The 24578-nt window shown below is 43.8% G+C and overlaps 1 protein-coding gene across 4 annotated transcripts in view; it reads left to right on the plus strand.

Annotated features, from left to right (window-relative positions):
• The window catches only part of ZNF652 (zinc finger protein 652), a 35031-nt gene extending 21590 nt beyond the window's left edge, over positions 1 to 13441 (plus strand). For 3 of the 4 annotated variants that reach the window (XM_075845606.1, XM_075845605.1, XM_075845604.1), the window contains 5 exons: positions 1009 to 1035; positions 8100 to 8247; positions 9065 to 9180; positions 9670 to 9814; positions 11792 to 13441. In XM_075845606.1, the coding sequence (XP_075701721.1) occupies positions 1009 to 1035; positions 8100 to 8247; positions 9065 to 9180; positions 9670 to 9814; positions 11792 to 12306 (951 nt within the window). In that variant the 3' untranslated portion in view covers positions 12307 to 13441. The remainder of the gene's footprint in view (positions 1 to 1008; positions 1036 to 8099; positions 8248 to 9064; positions 9181 to 9669; positions 9815 to 11791) is intronic. The other variant, XM_075845607.1, reaches the window with a different exon arrangement.
• Positions 13442 to 24578: the final 11137 nt, after the last annotated feature.

A 24578-nucleotide genomic window follows, 5' to 3' on the forward strand; every position in this document is an offset into this window, starting at 1 on the left:
AGCACACACTAACCAGTAAAAAAAAAAAAAATTTAATGTATATGTTTTATTACAATGGGAATTTAGGGTTGTTTGACATCTGTCATGGCCTCAGTTAAACGTATATGTCGGGAGCTTTTCCCAGCAGACACGTTAAACGCAGGTCATTAACGTGATGTGAATGGGGCACAAATAGTACCAAATAGGTCTAAAGTCGTGTAACTTTGTAAATACACGACATCACTTGTCTTGTGCGAATCTAGAATTACACTGTATTGTAGTCTAGAGCTGCATTTGAAATTCTGCAGTCTTCAGAGCTCAAATCTCTCAGCATTTTTTTGCTGGCCCATTGTCTGCACAGAGCTTGTTTCATTGATTTGTATTTGAGGAAACCTACTTACTCCAGGCAGGGTTTAGTCACCTGAGGTAGGCACTTATGCATTATAACACAGCTTGTTGGCAGTTCATGAAGACAACCAGCAGAACTGTGAATGCAGCTCCGGAGTATAACACTGGCTGTAACTCAAGATCAGCATAAGATATGTAATGGATTTACAACTTTTTGTGTGGGTTAACAATCTGCAAAATGGCAGTGTGTAAAGGTTCACATAACCTGTAAGCTGCAGTTGTCTGACCTGAAATAGATTCAGTGCCCCTAGACCGCTGTATGTGTCTACTTAGGACTGAATTGCTGCTGTAATAGACAGAGCGAATAGTCTACATCTAGACCTGTGATATCGAACCTGTGGCTATCCATCTATTGCAGAACTATAACTCCCATCAGGACTTGGTTAGAGTTGTGGTTCCCCTACAGCAGGGGGGTTGAAGACCAATGCTCTAGATAGAGTGAATCTGATTCCCATTAATGCTATGAGCGATGTTTTTACTTGCGTGGTCACAAATCGCCTACTTTGACGTGTATCTGTGCCATGATTATCCACATGTGGCGCACAACCATCAGCACAGACATTTGTTTTTGTTATGGTCATTCCCACAGCTGCATATGTAAAACTTCTCTCCTTCAAACAGGGTTCCTGTAATATGGCCAAAAAGATGGTGAGTAATGGCGTCTGGAGTCAGGAGCGGCCCCCGGGCTATTCATTTGCATTTTTTTCTTCTTGAATTCCCTCATCCTTTCATCCCAGTATGAGACGCACTTCCCTTACATTCGAGAAGGTTTTCTGTTATATACAGTGTTTAGACTGTTCGGTTTGGCTCTTCCTATCTACTTGTGTCTATGTGTAGCTCCATTTTATCTCCATGGTAGTAGCCCACTTATGGTTTTACCTCCATCGCTACCATCAGAAATCTGGTAACACTGAAAAATAAATACATTTCAAATAAACTTTCACTTTTGAGCTTTGTTTGACTAGAAGAAGATGCAGCAGGAGAGAGTGGAACGATCATTTGGTTACCATACGGTAGTCTTTACCCATTCACCCTGATGTTGCCTATCACCGGAAATCAAATTAGCAACAGAGTAGTATAGTGTAGACTCACCTGAATGTACATATTTTTTTTTTTCCTTTTTCACATGGGTGGCTCTTTTGCAGAGAAAATCACTTTATTCAATATATGCAAATTAGTATTTTGGAGCAACGAGGGCGTCACCTTTGCTCCAAAATGCTCGGTCTTCTCCTCCCGCTTCTTCCTTTGATTGACGGGGGCCAGGCAGTCTAAAAGCAGAGTTCACGCCTGACCCCGTAGTCTCCTGAATGCGCCCGTGGCTTCATAGTCGCCGCATGCACGGTACATCCGTGACGTTTGACCGGTCTAATCGGCTGTACTGCACATGCACCAATTACGTCAGAAAATAACGTTACATTCAGGTGAGCCTACGCTATATTACACTGTTGCTTTTTTGATAGGTACATTTCTGGTGACCGACTACCTTTAAGGTGCCCAGACACATTAGATGTACGTGAACCAAATTTGGCGGGACTAGATGACCAGCTGATGTGTATGGGGTGGCCAACAATAGGGGAAAGAAGGTTCCTGCATGTCGAATTGTAACATGACCAATCTTTTGTTCTCACCGGAGATAAACCACAGCCAGAGGTGTCTGGCAGCCGCTTACTGCTCTTTCTACATTGAGAGAACATATGCACGCTCGCTGAGTATTCATGTGTATTGAGGGGGGGGGGGGGGTCCGGGAGGAATAGATTTTAGATAATGGTCGGCTGAACTCTTGTCTGGCCTAAGGTGTATGGCCACCTATAGAAAATAATATTCCCCCTCCTGTCGTAAGAGTCGCTTTAAGCAGCTGAACATATGGAGATATATATTTTTAGATGCTGTTTATAAGCACTTTTTTGAACACCTGAACTCCATTATCAGGAGGGGTGTCCACATATTTTTGGGCATAGAGTGTTGCAGTTTTGCTGCGCTGGTAATTTGGAGCTCATGCAGATAAATTGGAGGAGACCCAGGATCACAAAGTGTTACGCTTTATGGCCAAGATATTGATGATGATGATGATGATGATCTACTATGCTGAGTACACATCCCTGAGTTGATCAGTTCAATACCTTCCCATTAGTTAATTTATTTCAATGTCTGCTGAGAAGATATCTCTGTAATTGTATAGTCCCTGAGAAAGCGCTTATTTACATGGCAGACGAGGACCATTAGCTTATTCCTGCAGGACCTTAGTAATTGGAAGCTCGTGCACTGTTCTCTCTAAGGCATCATGCACACGACCACAGGATAGGGGCTACATGTGTGATCGCTGGGGGTCCGACCGAAAGTCCCCCAAAGTGCTCAATGAGAATGGAGTGCTAGTTTCAAGGTTAAAGCTTTCTCTCTTATGACCTGTTCACATCACCGTGTGCTTTCCGTTCTGGGGTTCCGTCGGAGATTTTACGTCGGGTGAACCCCGCAACGGAAAGTGAAACTGAAACCACAGCTTCCGTTTCAGTCACCATTGATAGCAATGGTGAGGGAAACATCGCTAATGGTTTCCGTTCGTCACCATTCCGGCAGGTTTCCGGTTTTCCAACGGAATCAATAGCGGAGTCGACTAGGCTATTCTATTGATTCCGTCGGAAACCTGCCGGAATGGTGATGAACGGAAATCATTAGCGATGTTTCCCTCACCATTGCTATCAATGGTGACTGAAACGGAAGCTGTGGTTTCACTTTCCGTTGCGGAGTTCACCCGATGGAACCCCGGAACGGAAATGAACGGAGAGGTGAACAGGCCCTTGGGATGTTTTTTGAACTTTTTATAATGCCCCTGTACACACCACCAATAATAGATTATTAGTAACGGGAAAGGGATATGGATGGAAAAAGAGGGCAAAAAGTAACCTGGATCGCTAGATCTCTTAGAGAATTAGTAAACTGGTGACAGTCTCTTTATCTCCTAACTAATCTAATAGGCGCTATGATGCTGACCATTCCAATAGCCAAAAAGGAGGTTACTCTGGGGGTGTAATGTTTTCTGTATGACGCTGTCCAATTATCATACTTCCCAGCCCAGCAACACAGTGTGATCATATAGTACAGTATACCACTTCCATCCCCGACTGTGTTTTCAACTGGTGATATCTCTGGTTGTCACAGCTAGAACTACGATCCCGGTGTCATATGAAAGATTAGAATCTCATCTTTTCCACCAGAACTGCTGTTCTAGGTGGTCCACAGCCGGAGATATGGCTATTTGAAGTAACCCCCCCTTCCCTCCAGCCTCAGTCTCTCACACTGTGTGAAGCAGCTTCATGCTGTGAGGAGGTTCCACCTCCGGAGAATCTCTGCTGTTACCCCCCCCCCCCCCCCCCACTTATCTAGTACAGCCTAATTTGCATAGTTAGAAAAAAAGCTCATAACTTCTAAAATAATAAACATTTTGGGGCACAATTGTCACTAGTACTATCCGTGTGACAGCGCCTATTAGATTAGCTAGGAGATTGTGCATTACTAAACTAGTGACGGATCCTCTTTAATAAAATGTTCCGGCAAGAGCAGTTATAAATTGCCTGAAAGGCAAATACAGGGTGAACAGTCCCATGTAGGACACCCCATTACAAATGGTCAAATCCCATTTACTTTTTATCACATTTCCCTTCGTTACCAGTGTTAGTTTTTACCATAAGCAGCAGGCTGATTAAATAAATGGGAAGGTTCATGTCTAATGGAATGTGAGACTGTTGTTTCTGATCCTCACTTGGAGGTTAGATGGGTCGTACTTCATTCATGTCCTTTTAGTTTTTTCTAATTTGTTTTACTACCATAGTACACGGAGCCTTGTACTTGCAGGACAGATAGCAGCTCAGTTATACATAGTTTGTTACATTTGTTGGTATTGTGTCCATGCAGCAATATTTTGGAACAGTTCGGTTTTACACTGGGCGATTATCGGGCAGACGAGCGTTCATATAAGGCTGGGTTCACACAGAGTTTTTTGCAGGAGGAAAATCTGCCTCAATATTCCGTTTGGAGTTTTGAGGCAGAGTTTCCTCTGCCTGAACGCCGATTTTCGCAGCGTTTTTTACCCGTGGCCATTGAGCGCTGTGGGCAAAAAACGCAGCGAAATACGCTTTCTCTGCCTCCCATTGATGTCAATGGGAGGTCAGAGGCGTAAACACCCGAAGATAGGGCATGTCCCTTCTTTTTCCCGCAAGCCGGTTTTTCCGCTCGTGGGAAAAAAAAGCTTCCGCCTCCCGCTGAAATCAATGAGGTGCATTTTTGGCAGTTTTTTGGCGCGGTTTCCGCGTCAAAAAACTCAGCCCTTATGCTTGCTGACAATAATTTTCCTGTGTAAACGGGAACGATTAAACGCTCGATCTGCTGGTCGTATCATCTTAAAAAAGTGAAATATTATCGTTGTCCCAGGCACATCTCCCAGTGTAAACAAGGAGACGCGCTGCAGACATAATAATGTATAGGGTTGAGCGATCAGAGTAACGACCACTCGTGCCCACACTAGCTCCGTGTGACAGGAGCAAACAAGCGCCAATCAACAATGTCTCGTTGATCGGCGCTCGCTGCATCTGCCGGTGTAAAAGGCTCTTTTTACACACATATCCTTTGCTGCTATCTAAGAGAAGCGTACACGCTGTGTGCTTATTAACATCCCCCGCTCTCTATCATCCGCGCTCCTGGCTCGCTATACTCTGCAGAGCAGCCAGAAGATACAGAGCACCGTACTGTCCCTGCGCTCTACGAGACAACAGGCCGGTTTGAAGTGGCGGTTTTCCCCTGTCTGCAGCCATGATTGAGCTCCAGAGCGCAGGAAACGTGTGTAACGGTTTGTTCCAATATATTGTTGCGCGGACACAATAGCAACAAATGTAACACAAACTGAGCTAAATCCCGTACTACCCATCTAACCTCCAAGTGAAGATCTGAAACTGGTCACATTGCATTAGACCTGAACCTTCCCTCCCTATTCACATATATTTAACCCCTTAATGACCAAGCTAATTTTTTATTTTTTGTTTGTCCATCGTTGCATTCAAAGAGCGTTTTTGCGTTGACATAGCTGTGTAAGGTCTCGGTTTTTGCAGGCCAAGTTGTATTTTTTAATATGCCCATTTTGGAGTACATACAATTTATTTAACTCTTATTAACTTTTGGGGGGGGGGGGGGGTGTGGATGGATAGAAAAAACCCCTGCAATTTCACCACTCTTTTTTGCGTTTTAAATCTACGTAGTTTACCATGTGGTATAAATAACATAATAACTTTATTCAGTGGGTTTACGATTTCAGCAATACCAAAATTTATATCGTTTTCTTATGTTTTACTACTTTTACACCGTAGAAACCCTTTTTTTTTTTTAAATAATTGTTTTTGTGTCGCCATATTTTAGGATATTTTTTTATATCTCCACCGATGCGGTCGTATGAGGGCTTTTTTTTTTTTTGCGGGACGACTTGTAGTTTTTATTGGCACCATTTTGGAATACATGCGACTTTTTTATCACTTTTTATCAAAAAATTTTTATGGCAGGATGAACAGAATACAACAATTCTGCCGTTGTATTTGAGTCTACTTTTTACAGCATTCACCGGGCGGATTAAATAATGTAATGGCTTTATAATTGAAATCGTTACGGACGAAGCTATATCAAATGTGTCTTTTTTTTTTACCTTTTTTTATAAATTCTTTTGTAAGGTGAAAAAGTGGGTTTTTCAATTTTTACTTGGGATTTTTATTTATTATAAACTTTATTAAGCTTTTTGTTTTAGTCTTACTAGGGGTCTTTACTGTTCGATCATTTGATCTCTTTTATAATACACTGCGGTGCTTCTGTATTGCAGTGTATTATTGCATGTCAGTATAAATCTGACAGGCATCTGTTAGGCTATGCCAGAGCATCAACTAGAGGCACACCTGGGGGCCATTGGCTGTCATAGAAACCATCGTCCTCCTGCAATCGCATCACAGGGTGCCAGTGGGGTGAGAGAAGATGCCCCCTCCCTCTAAAACCACTCTGATGCGGGCGGTTTGGATTCTGTCTGCTCCAAGCCGCCGGTAGCCGAGAGCAGGGACATTTAACTGCTACTGGCGGTGATTATTTCTTCTGATGCAGCTCCGTAACAAGGCACGTGCATCAGAATAAAGCCCGTTAACGGCTGCGGTAAAAACACCTATGGGCTGTCACTAACAGGTTAACCCCTTCCCGCCGCAGCCCTTTTTCAGATTTTCATTTTCGTTTTTTCCTCCCCACCTTCCAAAAGCCATAACTTCTTTATTTTTCCGTCTATATAGTCCTATGAAGTAGTTTTTTTTAGCACCATTTATTTTGCCGTATAATGTACTAGGAAACGGGAAAAAAAATATTGTGGGGTAGAAAAAAAAAACTGCGATTCCTCCATGGCTTTTTTGCACGCAGTTTTTACGGAATTCACTGTGAAATTAAAACAACATGTTAACTTTATTCTGCGGGTCAATACGATTACGGCGATACCAAATATATATATAGATTTTTTTCTATATTTTACTACTTTTACAAGTAAAAACCTAAGAGCCATAACTTTTTTATTTTTCCGTCGATTAAGTGGTATGAGGGCTTGTTTGTTGCGGGATAAGCTGTCGTTTTTAATGATACCATTTTGGGGTACATGCAATGGTTTGTTTTGATTTGATTTCATTTTTTTGTGGGAGATGAGGTGACCAAAAAATAGAGATTCTGGCATTTACAATTTTTTTTTCTTTTTTATACGATGTTCACCGTGCGGGTTAAATAATGATATATTGTAATAGTTAAGACTTTTACGGACGCGGCGATACCAATTACGTTTATTTTTATTTTTTTACTATGCTCTAGGGGGAAAATGGGATTAAAAAAAAAAACTAACTCATTTTTACTTTTTTTTATTAGTCAACACCGGCATCGTATGGTCCGGGTTCACTCCGTGAGCCCGTTTCATACTTCCCCCTACCTGACTTTGGCGTATTGATACGTCAAATGTCAGGAAGGGGTTAATCAACCTGCTGCTTATGGTATTAACTATAAAATGGGTAACAAAGCAGCAAAGGAAAATGTAATAAAAAGTCAATGGGATTTGACAATTTGCAATAGGGTGTTCTATATGGGACTGTTCACCCTGTATTTCCCTATCCGGTCATTTATGCCTGCTCTTGCCGGTACATCCATTTTATTAGCAGATCTAGCGATCCAGGTCACTTTTTTTTTTCCCCTCCTTTTTTTCCCATCCATTTCCCTTTCCCTTGTTACTACTTGGAGCGCTAGTGTGTATTCTCGGCCAGCACTCCATTCATTTCTTTGGGACTTCGGGGACCGCTGTCTCCGGCAGCTCCATAGAGATGAATGGAGCACTGATCGAGCATGCACACTGGTGTTCTAATCTCATGGAACACTTTGGGGGACTTTCGGTCCCCCATTCTCCTCATCGCTATGTGTCCCAGCGGTCAGACCCTCAGCGGTCACACATGTATCCCCTATCCTGTGGAAAGGGTATACGTGTGTTTTTGTGGGGAAACCCCCTTTAAGTAAATGGGTCTGAGTTGCAATACCAGAGGCAAGTAACGGTTAGGAGTGATTTCTATTGACATGACTGTTGCGGTTTTCCTTATGTCCTCTGTAGTAAATGTATGTTGTGTGTGGGACAGTCCTAGAGCTATAGTCATTCACCTCTCCCCTCGTCTCCACAGTGCATCACCTGTAACAAGACATTCAAGAAGCTCTGGTCCCTCCACGAGCACATCAAGATCGTCCATGGCTACGCTGAAAAGAAATTCTCCTGTGAGATCTGCGAGAAGAAATTCTACACAATGGCACATGTCCGCAAGCATCTTGTTGGTAGGTTGGGCAGCCGTCACCTTCCTCGTTACATAGACAACAACTGTCTAATATGTAAGAATTTGCACAAAATCTTCTCGTATATTAGACTGCAGTTTATATGCAGACCACTAGGTGGCAATCACTACTGTAGCAGATTATGATGCTGTTGATACAGATGCCACAAGCTGGAGATATTTAGAGCAAATGCCAACATGTGCCACGTTGCACAGATTGTGCCAAATGACTATTCTGCCACGGAAATCGATATTACTTTTATGTCTGGCTCTTTATTGACCTTATTTTTACAAATGAGTTCAAGGTATTAGATCTCTTAACATCTTCATTAGTTTGCAATCTCCTGCTGGGGTTAAATCCGTGAGGCTGGCGTCCTTTTTCTCCAGTATTAAAAATGCTCCTCGAGAGTGGTCAGCACTTTACATCCCTCAACAAACTGTGTTCTCCCTATTGATTGGTCTGACGGGGGCCGCCGTATACTAAGTGCTCTCACATTTATCAGGGATCGGTTAAAGCAAAACAGACCATAAAGTAGGGAGATCACATTACCAACAATGTTCTGTTGTATGTAAAGTGAAGCTTCACCTTTTGTCCATTTTCGATAATCTGATTAATAGAGGAGAGCAGCGGTGGGGGAGCTGCTCTCCTGGCAGGATCAGCAGTCTGCCGCTGCTGTTTATGGCAGCCTGTGTTCAGTGAGCAAGCAATCAAAGTAATACTTAATTATTTGCTTAAAATGCAGATGTACTTTACCTTTTTTTTTAGATACTAGAAGCTGTTAGTTACGTCTCTCATCACATTTTTTAACGTTTACACACAGCTCACACGAAGGATATGCCATTCACCTGCGAAACGTGTGGAAAGTCGTTCAAGAGAAGCATGTCTTTGAAGGTTCACTCTTTGCAACACTCTGGAGAGAAGCCTTTCAGATGTGAGGTGAGATACAGATCCAACGTAGCCGTCACTTCTCACTGTACTGTCAACCTAAGCGTCTGGTATTTGTCTTAGTCCTTTACATTTGCAACAGCAGAAACCCATATTAGTCACCTGTAAACGTCACTTGATATGTTGCACATTAAGGTTAATAACTAAAAGCTTTTCACATAGGCAGCACTGTTAACACTGCACATTTTATATGCTGTCATTATTACTCGGGTCAGCAGCCTTCAGCACTCCAGCTGTTGTAAAACTACAATTCCCAGCATGCCCTGCCAACCTTTGGATGGAATAATAAAGCCTATGGCTGTCGGGGCATGCTGGGAGTTCTAGTTTCACAACCGCTGCAGTGCTGTAGGTTACTGACCCCTGACTTAGAAAAACATTATGGGTTGCACATAAACAGCCTCCTGATATTAGAAGCTAGGTGCACGGTGTTTTCTCCTCATACTGGACCTCTCAGCCAGCAGCCCTCTCTTGTGTTCCCAGAACTGTGATGAGCGGTTCCAGTACAAGTACCAGTTGCGTTCACACATGAGCATCCATATTGGACACAAGCAGTTCATGTGCCAATGGTGTGGTAAGGACTTCAACATGAAGCAGTATTTCGATGAGCACATGAAGACGCACACTGGTAAGTAACCTCTTCACACTTGTGTCCTCTGTATTTATCCTATTATATATAATCGAGAAATGGTTTGTCTGGTTATGGCAATCGCTACCCATAAACTTCTATGCGGGTATATGGACGACCACTAAATTAAATTCTTCAATAGGGTAGATGAGGATTCGTTGGCCCCTCGTTGGGGTCTCCAGCCAGGGATCTTATGCATTTTTGGGACAGTGGAAGATTTTCATTGAAACGAAATCCTAGAGCTACGTTTAGGGGCTCCTGCACGTGACCTAGTGCCACTCAGGCCGTTTATCATGGCATCAATGTGGCACCCGATAGTTCCCTTCATTGGGTCATGTCCTATCTTTCCACGGATCACGGACTGGACTCGGCGGCACACACTGTCGTGTGCAGGAGCCTCAGTGCTGTTCGTTGGACCTGATGTCCACTATCATTAACACTATACTGCCAGTGATCTGCTGCTGCAGAGATGTCAGTGGGCTGTGATCAGGTGCTATCAATGATGGCACAGTCTGTCTCAAAAAGAAGTAGGAATTAAGTAAGAGATTTATTTTTTCTGAGCACGTTATAACAATTCTTCAGTATGTTACAATGACAGCCTGATCCCAGTGAGGAGGGATACTGGGATGACATGGACTGTGTCTTCCCAGCATTTGCCTTTATACCTATGATTGATATTGTTGATGGAATGGCCAGGAGTCATTAGATCACCTGTGATCTGTATATATGGGATGATGCAGATGATGTCTTCTCTACTCCCCAGATATTTTATTGGCAGTGGACCAAACGTAATCCCTAGAATAGAATATATCTAATCTGGTCCTTTTAAGGCCTTCTTCACACGGTCGTAATTGGTCCGTGAAATACAGACAGTATTTCGGCTGCATTTCCCGAACACCGTTCAGGGTGCCGGAATCCGAGCATCATAGTTATTCATAACGCTGTGTGTCGCTGCCTCCCTGCTGGACCACCGTCCCGTATTGAAAACATGATTTCAGTATGGCACAGCAGTCCCACGTGGAGGCAGGGACACCCAGCATCATACAGAACTATGATGCTAGGAGTCCGGCTCCCTGAACTGTGTTCAGTCCCAGAAATGCGGCCGACATACGGTTTATATCTCATGAACCTAATACGGCCGTGTAAATAAGGCCTAAGGGAGGAACTCGCCCCCTCAACACAACCTTATAGTGAATGCCATTTTCCTAATACACACTATACTGTTTCTGCGCTTGTGAAGGGCAATATGTATATAAACCTATAAGATGTTTTATGATTTTATGCTGTTCCCCCTTGTATACTATATTTTTTTTCTTATCTAAATAGGTCAAAAAGTCTGTTCTGAATAATTTCCTAATATATCTATAAAGGTTTTGCTGCTCTCTTTCCAGAGCTTCAAATCTTCTCATAGACAAAGATAACATTGTAGCTTCCTGCAGTCACCACTAGGGGGGCTTAAATGTGTAATGTAAATTGTATTGTTATTTTATGTTCCAAGACTTAAAGGGAATCTGTCAGTAGTTGTGACAGCGCTATACAGAGGACGAGTAGAGCTGCGTAATGCAGTGTGCATGTCTGAGAAATCCAGGTTTAATGTCCCAGGAGAAACGATCGTAGCACAGTGCCCGGCCTCTCTTGAATTAGAGTGACAGATCTAGCGGTCTCCTGATTGGACTGTAGAGCTGTCACTCAAAGCAGAGGTGTGGGGCTGGGCAGCCTTTAGTGAATAGAGCCTGGAGCGTTGAACTTGAAGCCTCTGGATCACTTGCGATCACGGAGTTGGGGACAATAAATCTGGATTTCTCTGTCATGCAATCTGCATGACTGTCACCCCAGGCATCGTTACGCCGCTCTGTCTTCTGTATAGTGCTGTCAGTAGTTTTGAAGAGTCAAAACTGCTAAAAGATTCCCTATAAAAGTAAATTAATTCAATGAAGACATAACACTTTAAATAACCAACATTTTTTTTATTTGCAGGAGAGAAACCCTTTATCTGTGAAATCTGTGGCAAGAGCTTCACCAGCCGCCCAAACATGAAGCGCCACCGCAGGACCCACACGGGGGAAAAGCCTTACCCATGTGATGTGTGCGGTATGCGATTCCGTTTCTCCAACATGCTAAAGGCTCACAAAGAGAAGTGCTTCAGGGTCACCAGTCCAGTGGGCGTTCCGCCAGCCTTGCAGATTGCTCTTAACAACCCCTCACAAATTGTCACCAACCTCTCAACAGGCCACGTGCCACCCAGCAGTCCCACACCACCGCTTAACCTTAACACCTTGAGTTCCCTTCCTCCTCGGCCTATCCCACATCCATTTTCCCATCTCCATCTGCATCCGCACTCCCATCCACACCACCTGGCAGTACCACCTGTTCCACACCTTCCACCTCCCCCGGCACTCTTTAAAAGCGAGGCGTTGAACCACCGTGGACAGCCCGATGATAGTTTCCTACGGCACCTGGCAGAGAAGACCAGCGCTACCCAACATCATTAATGCCAGTGGCAGGCTCCAAGTAGCAGTGCCAGCCTATCCAGGGGTTGGTGCCCCACTGAAGATCTGATTGAACAGAACTTGGCTAGGCTTCAGCTACATGCGTGGCCCTTGTTAACTCCTGAAGTGCTGTCACAAGAAACAAAAAATGGAGCGCTCCCCTGTTTTTGGGGAAATGACTATAGCGTGGAGCAGTGCGGCCCCGTTGTGGGCGACTGACTCATTGATGACAGTTCAAGCATTATTTTAACCTATAAATTGTCATGACCGCTTCTACAGTCTGACCTTACAGGTGGCACACAGAGCATGAGGGGCTTTCGGGCACTCACATGCCAGGCTTAAACGAGTTAATCAATTTAACTTAACGCTGGCCAAGATGAATGGCCCGGATGGATGGAGTCCAAACTACTCTGGGAAGGAGGAGAAGGAACTTTAGGGTATTTTCTGTCCCTATTGTATACTAATGTCTAAAACTGACAATTTCCTTAAAGCATTAAAAATATAAATATTATTTTTTTTTGCTCCATTCACTCTTCATGTTACAACCCCCGAGACGGTAACGCCGTCATGTCTGAGAGAGGTTAGACGGCGCTCCCATATGTATTATTTTACTACCAAAATTATTTTAGAGGAATTTTTTTTTTTTTTGTATAGGCTGAACCTAGTCTGATGTATTTCAACAAAAATGTGTAATTTTTATTTTGTGTAGTTATTCCCATCCCCCTCCCTTTTTTATTTTTTTAATAATCTTATCCAAAAAAGAAAAATTTTCATAAACCCCCCCACATTTTTATTTTCCGGCCTTTGGTAAGATCGTCCCGACTTGTAAAAGTGGTGTGCATTTAGGATTTTTTTTTTAACCTTTAAAGGTGCAGTTCGGTTTGCAGGGTTCCGATTTTTCTACTTTATACTTTCCCTTTTTTTTTTTCGTACTCTGCCATTTTGTCTAAATTATAATTTTCATGTTTTATTTTTGTTGTGTTGGTTGGCACATGAGTCTCATGCCATAACCCATTCATTGACTGCGCACCTATGTGGGCAAATTGGAGCTGCACCTTTAAAGTTTATTCCCTTTTAGTCAATGTTAAAAATCAACAATTTTCTAATAAAATCCTTCCTTTCCACTTGTCTTCAATGACCAATGAGAAATGTCTTTACGTAAATAAAACTCTAATGTATCGAGCACTTTAATGGGAAAATACAGCGGGGGGGGGGGGGATTTATTTACTTTTCTACGACCGTTTTCTGGCGTAGAAAAGTTGCAAATGGCTCAAAAGTCGCAATTTCAAGGAAAAATTGTGCCTTTTCTGCCACTCACGGGCAACAGAATTACTATAATTTATGCCAGAACCTGCCGTAAAATTATAGCGCAAATCTACTCCAGCTCGTAGCTGCAGTCCATTTTACTTTATGCCAGAGATGCGCCGGATTTGTTAATAAATTGAGTGTATTTTGCTCCAGCGCTCTTATATGAAACGCTAGTCCTAATAAATTCTCAACAATGTCTCCTGGCTGTTAACGTCAGCGGACGGGTCCCCAGATAACATGCAGTTGTAGTTACACGACTTATCGGGATGAATTTATGGGTTTTGTCAGACCACGACCCAGACGGTTTTGAAAAAAAGAGGCCTAACAGGAAAAACTGCCCATAGCAACCAATCACAGCGCAGCTTTTGTTTCTTTAGAGTTTAAAAGATAAAAAACTGAGCTCTGATTGGTTACAATAGTCAACAAGGATAGAAAAGTGAGACCCAAGATGCAAATCAAGTCCTGACTGGGGACGGGGAGAATTTTTGTTTTTACCTGGGGGGTTTAAAGTTGTAATTTCTCAGAGGTGGTATGAACTGGACTATGTGAATTTCTATTCTAATATATTCGGCTATATTGTAGCATTGATAATAAAGGGCTTCTTAGTGCAGGTGGAGCGTACTTTTTAATCATTCGCTCGTACACTAATCTGATTTACACCACGTTCAGCTTTTAGAGTTTATTACACATTGGGGACCTATTTCAGGTCAAACGAAGCGATCGTATAGCAAGTGAATGTGGAAAGCGCCCCCTACTGGATTGATTTAACAATATTGTAGCTGGGCTTCACCACTATTGCTCTATATAGAAGTGGGGCAGCAATGTCTATGGACTCACTCCCATCCCTTACATCGTGCAAAAATGGGAGCAGATCCCAGCAAAGGAAAGTAGGAAAAATTCTTCTCTCCTCTGGTGAAATGTGTATGACTGGTCCAAGGACCTCGACTATCGACCATGATTAAATATGTAACGCGATCATCAGTTTTGCTTGATTTTAGATATTAACCAAAATAGAAAGCGCATGATTAATGGTTTTTCATGGCTGCATTTTTTTTTTTAATTATAAATCTGATACCATAAAAGTGAGTATTTTTGGACATCCAAATGCCATTGCCTGGCATGTTTATGTAATTGGGGCAATATCCTCCACTGTGCGAGCCCCATTACCTAAAATTGAGTCTGAATGATTCTCCGATTCCCATATAAAAGCTCCATATCTAACATGGTTGCGCTGTAGTCCTTATCGAGCAGATATAAACGGGGTTGGCGTGGCTGTAATTCGTACACCGGCACATACATCGCATTGCCATAAAACTCTATGATGATCTCGGTTCAGTCCAATAGAACCGCATGGGGGAGTATTAGAGGATCTGCAATATTTGCTTTACAGAGTGCCGGGCTGTCTGGAATCACATGTATTATGTATTCTTTTATCTCCCTCGCTTCCATCAACTTTTGTAAATTTAGAGGTGATTTTTTTTTTATCCAGACAATTAAAATAAACCGCACTAAAATATCGGACAAATGAAGGGCCATTAGTAAAAGGTTTGTGGTTGATGATTATTTTGCTTGGGTAGATGTGGTGTGACCCCCAGTTTGAGTTCCCGTTATATAGTAACAGAAAAAAAAAAAGATTTGGTCATTCTTTATTACTCCTGTGCCTTAATATTCATGTCTTGCTATGTAGAGGAAGTTGGCGCGGGTGTATTCGCCTGATCTTGAATAGGCCCAGTTCAGACAGTTTTTTGACGCGGAAACCGAGTCGAAATCCGCGGCAAAAAAGGTCAGCGTTCGGGCTGTGAAAAACTGTCCGTGCATCGGAAGGATTTCCCGGCCCGACCGCCGTACAGGTGAACGGGACTCCTGCCATCATAGACATTTATCATGCTATAGGAGTCTGACTCCCAATTCCTACTTGTTAGAAGGGTCCCTTGACAATAAGCTAATCACAAAGTGTCCTGCTGGGACAATCGGTGATCAGCTGTAATCTGTGGGGGAACCTGGAAGTGAAAGTCCTCCTACACTGCCTGTCCTATGCCGTGTAAACGAGCTCGTTGTTTGGCGCTTGTTTGCGCCTTTCACAAGGAGCTAGTGTGGGGACGAGCGGTCATTACTCCGATCGCACGTCCCCATACAGTATCATGTCGGCAGCGCGTCTCCTTATTTACACAGGAAGATGTGCTGCCGACAACGATAATATTTTACTATTTTAAAACGACACATGAACGAGCGTCTGCCTGATAATTGGCCAGTGTCAATTTCCCTGCAGCACCACCTCAGGGGATATTAAGTATTACACAGTGTCTATATCATTGTGTTGGACAGGTCCACCCGAATAGGGTGTATGGAAATGAGTTTTCTAAACTGGACAAGCCCATTAAGTGGGTAAAAATTCTATATTAGAAGTTGAAAATAGATGCCATGTCAGCAAGTGCAGCAAAATCTACGGTCTTCCAAAAATAATACAGCAGTGTGTGTTTAGTGGTTATGTCTTCTTCAATGGCCCACGTACCTTCACAGCATTCTGTTTACCTATAGACAACTTAGGCTCTGTTCACATTAGTGTCATGGCTTCTGTTCATAACCATTGGCAAACGGATCCTGTTGACCTCAATGGCTTGTAATAATGGGGTCTGTTCTTTTGTGGTACTGGGGTTTTTGATGACAAGAATAGTCCACCCAAAGTGTTGTCGGGCAATACCCACCAGAAGAAGCAATTTCTATTTTTAACCTTCAAGGATTTAATCTTATAAGAGATTTCTCAGTAATTGGAATATTCAATCTTAGGATAGGTCATCCATATATGATCGGTGAGGGTCTGATCCCCAGTACCTCGCTGATCAGCAAGACATTGTCTAGAGCACCACATCCTTTTCCTTATAGGACAGACACTGCCACTTTTCTCCATGTGGCTGTGTGTAGTACTACAGCTCAGTCATCCATTAATTCATTTAGCTCCCTACCGCTGGCCGCCACCCAGACATGGTAGGTGCCCAAGCAAGTACAGTGGCCATTTGGATGTGCTGAACTATGGGTAGTTGTAAAGCTTGGCATAGAACACCCTGTAGTCATACTAGTACACGTGAACCTACCGAGCCAAATTTTGATGGGTTTTTGAACACCTATTAACCACTTAGTGACCAGCCTATTTTAGGCCTTCATGACCAAGCTATTTTTTTAAGTTTTTTTCCATTGTCTCATTCAAAGAGCCATAACTTTTTTATTTTTGCGTCGTCATAGCTGTTATAAGGTCTTGTTTTTTGCGGGACAAGTTGTAGTTTTTAACAGCACCGGTTTAGGGTACATATAATTTATTGATTAACTTTTATAAACTTTTTTTGGAGGGAGTAGAATAAAAACAGCAGTTTTGTTACACTTTTTTGCGTCCTAAATCTACGCCGTTTACCGTGTGTTATAAATAACAAATAACTTTATTCAGCGGGTTGTTACGATTGCAACGATACCAAGTTTGTATAGATTTTGTATGTTTTACACAGTAAAAACACTTTTTTTCAAAACTATTTGTTTTGTGTCTCCATATTTCAAGAGCCATAACTTTTTAATTTTTCTGCCGATGCGCTGTATGAGGGTTTTTGTTTTTTTTGCGGGACGACTTGTAGTTTTTTATTGGTAGATGCAACTTTTTGATCTCTTTTTATCAATTTTTTTTTTTAAGGCAGGATTCACACAAAACAGCAGTTTTTGCAGTATTTTTTATTTTATTTTTTTACAGCGTTTACCGTGCGGGTTAAATAATGTAATCATTTTTTAGTTGGGGTCATTACGGACGCAGCAAAACCAAATGTGTAACTTTGTAACTTTTTTTTGTCTTTTTAATAAAGCATTTTGTAAGGGGGAAAAGGTGTTTTTTCATATTTTTTTTTTCCCTCACTTATTTTTTTTTTAACTTTATTTTACTAGTCCCACTAGGGGACTTCACTATGCGATCGTTCGATCGCTTTTATAATACACTGCAATACTTTTGTATTGCGGTGTATTCGTGCCTGTCTGTGTAAAACGGACAGGCATCTGCTAGGCCATACCTCTGGCATGGTCTAGCAGGCATACACTACAGGCAGACCTGGGGGCCTTTATTAGGCCCCCAAGCTGCCATGGAAACCACGGCACCCTGCGATCTTACTCAGGGTGGCGGTGGGGCTCCCTCTCTCCAAAACCACTCAGATGCGGCGCTCGCTATTGAGCGCCGCATCTGAGGGGTTAAACTGGCGAGATCGATACTGATATCGATCTCGCCCGTTCGAGCAGGGACGCCCCCAGCCTTCAGCTGCCGGAGGTAGCTGAGAGCAGGGAGATTTAAAGACTCCCTGCTCTATTCCGATGCAGCGCCGTGAAAAGGCGTATGCATCGGAATAAAGCCCATTAGTGGCCGCCGTGTATAGGCGGTGACTAGCAGGTTAAAAGGGTTTTCCCAAAATCAATATTTACGACTTATCCACAGGATAGGTGATAAATACCTGATCGGTGGGGGTCTGACTACTGGGACCCCCACCGATCCGAAGAACGGGCTTACCTTGCCACTCCATTCATTTCTATAGGGCTGCTGGAGATCTCGCTCGACGACCCCATAAAAATGAATGGAGCGGTGGCCGAGCATGCGCAGTACCGATCCATTCGTATGGAGCTCACAGGGACGGCAAGATGAGCTCGTTCTCTATCATTGGGTTCCTAGTGGTCGGACCCCCACTAGGAACCCAATGATACTGAGTATCCCCAATGATATCGGGCAAACGGTTCTGTGGATAGGGGATAAATATTGATTTAGGGAAAACTTCTTTAAAAAGATCCGTCAACATCTTCAGGCTGCATGTTGACAGTTTCCAGGCAGCAACCAGAGATATTTGTTTTGTACAGTTAATATAAAAAGTTAAAAAAAAAGGTAATGCAGAGATGACAGATGATGGATTTAGATTTGATGACACGAGCGAACTGAAGGCGAAGCTTCACTTTAGGACAGTGAATATCAGATATATCATTTCTTACAATTCAAACAGCACTTTTTGGGGACTAAATATAAATTCCATATTTTTCTTGGCTACCATATAAAGGAAAACGAAGTTCATTCAACCGTTTGCTCGATATAAACATGTATTCGACGTCTCCCCGGCCCCACACCCCTTAAATTGCTGGTTTCACAAGCAAGTAATAGAATCTAGACCTCAGTTCAGTACTTTTCCAGCTGGTGTCACACTAAATGTCTTCTCATTATTTTATTAATAGACCATAGTAGGTCGAGGGGCAAGACATTTTTATTTTTTCTATCAAATTCCAAATTATTGTTGCTTGCGCAGGGCTGTCACCAGTCTTGACCATTAAGCCGAATGGCTTTAGATACGCCTGGTCTCTACTCCCTCGACAGTTGTGCCATCTGTAGGGTATATTGGGTACATTCAAAAGGCGATGTTTGTGGTCCTTCTTCGGTCTGTATGTACAGGAGTAGAACCCAATTGAGGTAAGCAGGAAAAGGTCTGTAATCTGCTCCTGGTTTTTTTGCCAGAAATATATGGACTAAATGTGAGCCTAAGTTAGCACTCATACACACGGTGAAGCTTAGCTGTATTTCGAAGCTGTAGGCTTAAATGTAAAGTCAGCCTAAGTTAGTACTCATACACACAGTGAAGCCTAGCTGTATTTCGAAGCTGTAGGCTTAAATGTAAAGTGAGCCTAAGTTAGGACTCATACACACGGTGAAGCCTAGCTGTATTTCGAAGCTGTAGGCTTAAATGTAAAGTCAGCCTAAGTTAGTACTCATACACACAGTGAAGCCTAGCTGTATTTCGAAGCTGTAGGCTTAAATGTAAAGTGAGCCTAAGTTAGGACTCATACACACGGTGAAGCCTAGCTGTATTTCGAAGCTGTAGGCTTAAATGTAAAGTGAGCCTAAGGTAGGACTCAGACAGACGGTGAAGCCTAGCTGTATTTGCTGTGTGAGGCACCGTATACTTGCTTCCAGGGAAAAATACCCCTATAATACAGCATATGATGGAAGATGCCATATTTTTTTCCCATGGCTGACAGAGCATGCTGGGAGTTGTAGTTTTGCGACGCTGGAGATAAACCCAGTAGTCCTCAAATACACACACTTCCCTGAGATATCGAAGCGTTCCTGTTTATGGAAATGATCTACTCTAAATATTCCAGACATTTTTTTTTAACTATTGTGTCTTCAGCAGCGATTGTGCATTTTTCACAAACAGCCTATTGTGCGCTGAGACAAAGCATCGTGTCATTTCATCCAGGATCTTCAGGAGCTATTTCAGGAAACGCCATAGATCGTAGCCATAGTCCCAGTATTGTCTTCATCCGTCCTCCCAAAATTCAAGGTACTGTAGCACAGATTCACGTAGTCTTCAGTTTCGGTGGGACAGCACTGTTCAGTCTGATCTTCCTGGTTCAGGGTCTATGGAATGCTGGGTAAGTAATCTTAGGGTCTATTGTAATATAATAGGGAGGCTTTCCTAATGTATACCTCCAATAGAAGCTGCCAACATATGCCGCTGTATAGGCTAAAATGGCCTACGCTGCCCATAGGAGCCCATGTTAAAAAAATATATATATTTATACCACGCAGTATACGTGTTTTTTTCCCGGATGCCTCGGTATGGATCTACTAACATTGTCTACTAACGTTTTTCCATACAGCTGAAAAGACGGTATACTGAAGCAAACCTCCATGATGTGTGCCAAATACACACTCTATGGGTATCTGTCCGATCAATAGAGCCCTATGGATATTCGGAGTTTGCGCCAGCGTAACTGTCAAATGTACATTGCAAACACAGTGTGAATAGAGCCTTAAGGGCCTAAATAATCAAGTATTTATTCCGTATTTACGGAAGCGTTGCTATGCAACAAGGTGACATAATTTGCAGCCTCCCTCTTTTTTTACGGACCATATTTACAGACAATCTTCCATATATACAGATGAATTACGGGTGGCTACAGATCCGTATTTATGAACAGTATTTACGGATGGATGAAAATAGGCTCCATGCACACGACCGTGCCCGACAGCCGGCCGTATTTACAGGCCGTGCTCTCATTATAAAGTATGGGAGCACGGTCTGTAAAATAAAATAATAGGACGTGTTATTTTTTCGGCAAGTTCCTACGGCATGGACACCTTCCTGTAAATATACGGGAAGGTGTCTGTCAGCCATAGAAACGAATAGGCCCGTAATTCCGGGCGTTTTTACGGTTGTGTGCATGGGGTCTAACTATGTTTCTTTAGGGAGGCTCCGCATTCTCTGAGCGAGCCACGTGGAGCGCGCATTTTACGCTATTTTAGTGAGCGGCATGTCCCCCATGTGGCCTACAAGACGACATAATTATTACCAGCTCAGACCAGAGGCAGAACTAAAATAACTGCTGTAGATGTGGAGCGCAGGGATCCCTCCAGCGCGGTGTGTGCGACCACAGCGCTCCCTGTCATTATCTAGTTAGTAGTTCTGTGTACAAAGCAAACCTTCTGATCTGAGGCCGAGCTGCTCCCTCTGGTTAGGAATAATGTGCTAAAAGCTATAATTTACCCTCCTAATTCCATAAGAACAAAAATAGCAACAGAACCCCCCCCCCTAAAAGTGTCTATAAAAAGTATTCACCCCCCCCCCCCCTGGGTTTTACGCAGGAGAATCAGCATGTGTTGCGTGCGGATTCACAGCAGACTTCAATCCACTTACATTGAAAAGGGTGAAATCCAGAACGTAATGAGCATGATGCAGATTTTAAATTTTGCCGCATGCGCTGATATCCGCAGGGAAAATGCTCCGCAGCATGTGGATGGGTTTTGTTCAAATCTCATCCGCATGGCTTGTTCTGTGATCCGCTACAGATTATCCCTGTGCAAATCTACACGGAAAATCCACAGCGTTTCCTTCACGTGTGCAGGGAGTCGTACTTTTTCATAATGTTAGATTTAATTGAAGGGGTTGTCTAGTTTAGGAACCCAGTTTCATACACCCTACTAGGGAATTGATATAATAGGGGGGGGGGGGTTCTCTGTTTAGGAACCCATCTCTTGGTCAAGGTGGAGAGCAGTTACAGAAAGCGTCTCTCGCTCTGGAGGACCCGTCCCGTCCTGCATTACATAGACAACCCATTGATATAAACAGGCATGGTGTAATACTTAGTTTCCCCTGTGGTGGCACTACAGGAAAATATGACACTTACTACCAGGTTTTGCCATAGATTAAAGCTGATCGCTGGGAAACACTTTTTAATCAGCTTATTGTCAAGAGACCCTTCTAAAGCCACCGTTACACTGGTCAATTTTTGCTGGTGCAACGAGCGCCGATCAACGAGACAGTTTGTTGATCGGCGCTCGTTTGCTCCTGCCACACGGAGCTATGGATGGGAACAAGCGGTCATTACTCATCCCCATACATTATCATCATGTCGGCAGCGCGTCTCCCTGTTTACACACCAAGATGTGCTGCCGACAACGATAATATTTACATTTTTAAAACGATACGACCAGCAGATGATCGAGCTGCCCTGTTTACACAGTGCAATTATTGGTAACAAGCCTCCTGTAGACGCTTGTCTGCCCGATAATTGCCCAGTGTAGTAGGGATTGTCCAAAGTGGACAACTACAGATGTAAATCACAGAAAAATATTTACGTTGTGGGTTGGACCTCAATGCAAATGAGGATTCGTGGCTGGACATGGAAATAGCAGGGACCCCATGCAGAGCTTTAAAAGGTTTGCAAAGAACAATGGGATAAAATTGCAGTGTCAATGTAAGGGTGTATTCACACACACGCAGGTTTTGATCAAGTTTTTTTTTAATGCAGATTTTGAAGCCAAAGCCAGGAGTGGATTCAAATAAGAGGAGAAGTAGTATCTGTCCTTTATACTTTCTCTAGCTTTATGATCCATATGTGGTTTTAGCTCCAAAAACTGCATAAAATATCTGAACAAAGCCTGCATGTGTGAATACAACCTTAGCAAAGCTTATCAAGGCTGGAATTGTTTCCAAAATGCCTCTATTTTGAGGGGGTGATTACTTATGCATTCAAATTTAGTGTTAAATCGTTGTCATGAATGTAAATCATTAGGATGAACTTTAACTCATGTCATTTCTGCTGATCAGCGGCAAAAGCCAAATTACATCCACTTCACGATAAATGAGGGTGAATAAATAAACTTTTAAAGGCACTTTTAACTGTAGGAGGTAAAGATTGCAGTTAGGCCTGATTCACACGAGCATTGAATACGCCCATGTGGCGGCCAATGAAACAACGGTCGTCACACGGAGCCGTTGTTTTAATGCACCGTGTGAAGGGTCCGTTGGAGGATAGAACATGTCCTATTTTGTTCCGTTTTCACGGATCCCTCCATAGACTCAAGTCTATGGGGATCTGCGAGAACGGAAACAGCACAGGGGGCACCTCGGCCGTAGACGTATACCGCAAAATATAGGACATGTCCTATCTTTTGCGTTTTATGGGCCGTGCTCCCATACTTTGTATGGGAGCACGGGCCGAGAATGGGGGCGGTTGTCCGTGGCCGGCCATGCCCAAAATCGCGGCCCGTGGTTATGGCCATGGCCGTGTGCATGGGGCCATAGGCACTTATTTCCAGCACAAAACTGCAATATAATGTGGAATTTCCCAAGAACAGAAGCCATACCTCCCAACCGTCCCGGATCCGGCGGGACAGTCCCGGTTTCTCACCGCTGTCCCGCCGTCCCAGGTGGTCTGTAAATGTCCCGCTGGGCGCTTCATCAAAACAGCTGATCGCTGCTGACTGCAGCAGCGATCAGAAGAAGGCAGCGGTGTTCTCACTGGGATCGATGCCGGCCCGTGAGTGGACCAGTCCAGGCACCTGACCTGTTACCTGACCTCACCGGTCAGATGAGTGGACTGGTTCACTCCCGGGCTGGCATCGACACCAGTGAGAACGCCGCTGCAAGACTCCTGCCTTCTTCTGACGGTGAGTGATGGGGCTATTCACACGACCAATTTTTTTGACGGCCCGGTAAACCCGGCCGTCAAAAAATGGGACATGCCCGTTTACCCAGCCGCCCGGCTCCCATAGAAGTCTATGGGGCCGGGTAATACACGGCCATCGCCGGATGTGTCCCGAGTGACAGCCGTGTCTTACGTCGCTCGTGCTCTCTCTTCTCCTCCTCCTCCTCCTCACAGTGCAGAGTTCATGTGAGGAGGAGGAGGGTCTTTTTTTGCTCCTTGTAGGAGTCGGAATCCCCAATCCAAGGCCGGGGATTGGGGATTCCGCTACAGGAGAAGTGAGTCTCTACACTGTCCATATATGGACACAGTGACGTCACTCACTTGTAGAGCGGAATCCCCGACCCTGTGGCTGGGGATTCCGCTACAGAAGAAGTGAGTGACCACACTGTCCATATATGGACACAGTGGCGTCACTCACTTCTGAAGCGGAATCCCCGACCCTGTGGCCGGGGATTCCTCTCCAGGAGAAGTCAGTGACTACACTGTCCATATATGGACATTGAAGTCAGTGACTTCTCCTGGAAAGGGGGGGGGGGTGGGTTCAACCTACAAGGGGCTGTGTGGCATTACCTACAGGGGGCTGTGTGGCATTACCTGCAGGGGGCTGTGTGGCATTACCTGCAGGGGGCTGTGTGGCATTACCTGCAGGGGGCTGTGTGGCATTACCTGCAGGGGGCTGTGTGGCATTACCTGCAGGGGGCTGTGTGGCATTACCTGCAGGGGGCTGTGTGGCATTACCTACAGGGGGCTGGGTGGCATTACCTACCAGGGGGGGCTGTGGCATTATCTACAGAGGGCTGTGTGTGGCAACAAATTGTAATGAAATTCATCCGAATTTAAAACGGACAGGGAAAAAAACGGGTCAAAATCGGCCGTTAAAAATGGCAACACGGCCCGGAACAGAATCGGAACGGATGCAAAACGGCCGGGAAAAACTTCCCAAAATGGCAGTTTTCATCAGCCGACACTCGGACCCT

This window comes from Rhinoderma darwinii, chromosome 13, assembly GCF_050947455.1.
Source record: "Rhinoderma darwinii isolate aRhiDar2 chromosome 13, aRhiDar2.hap1, whole genome shotgun sequence".
Classification (NCBI taxonomy): Eukaryota; Metazoa; Chordata; class Amphibia; order Anura; family Rhinodermatidae; genus Rhinoderma; species Rhinoderma darwinii.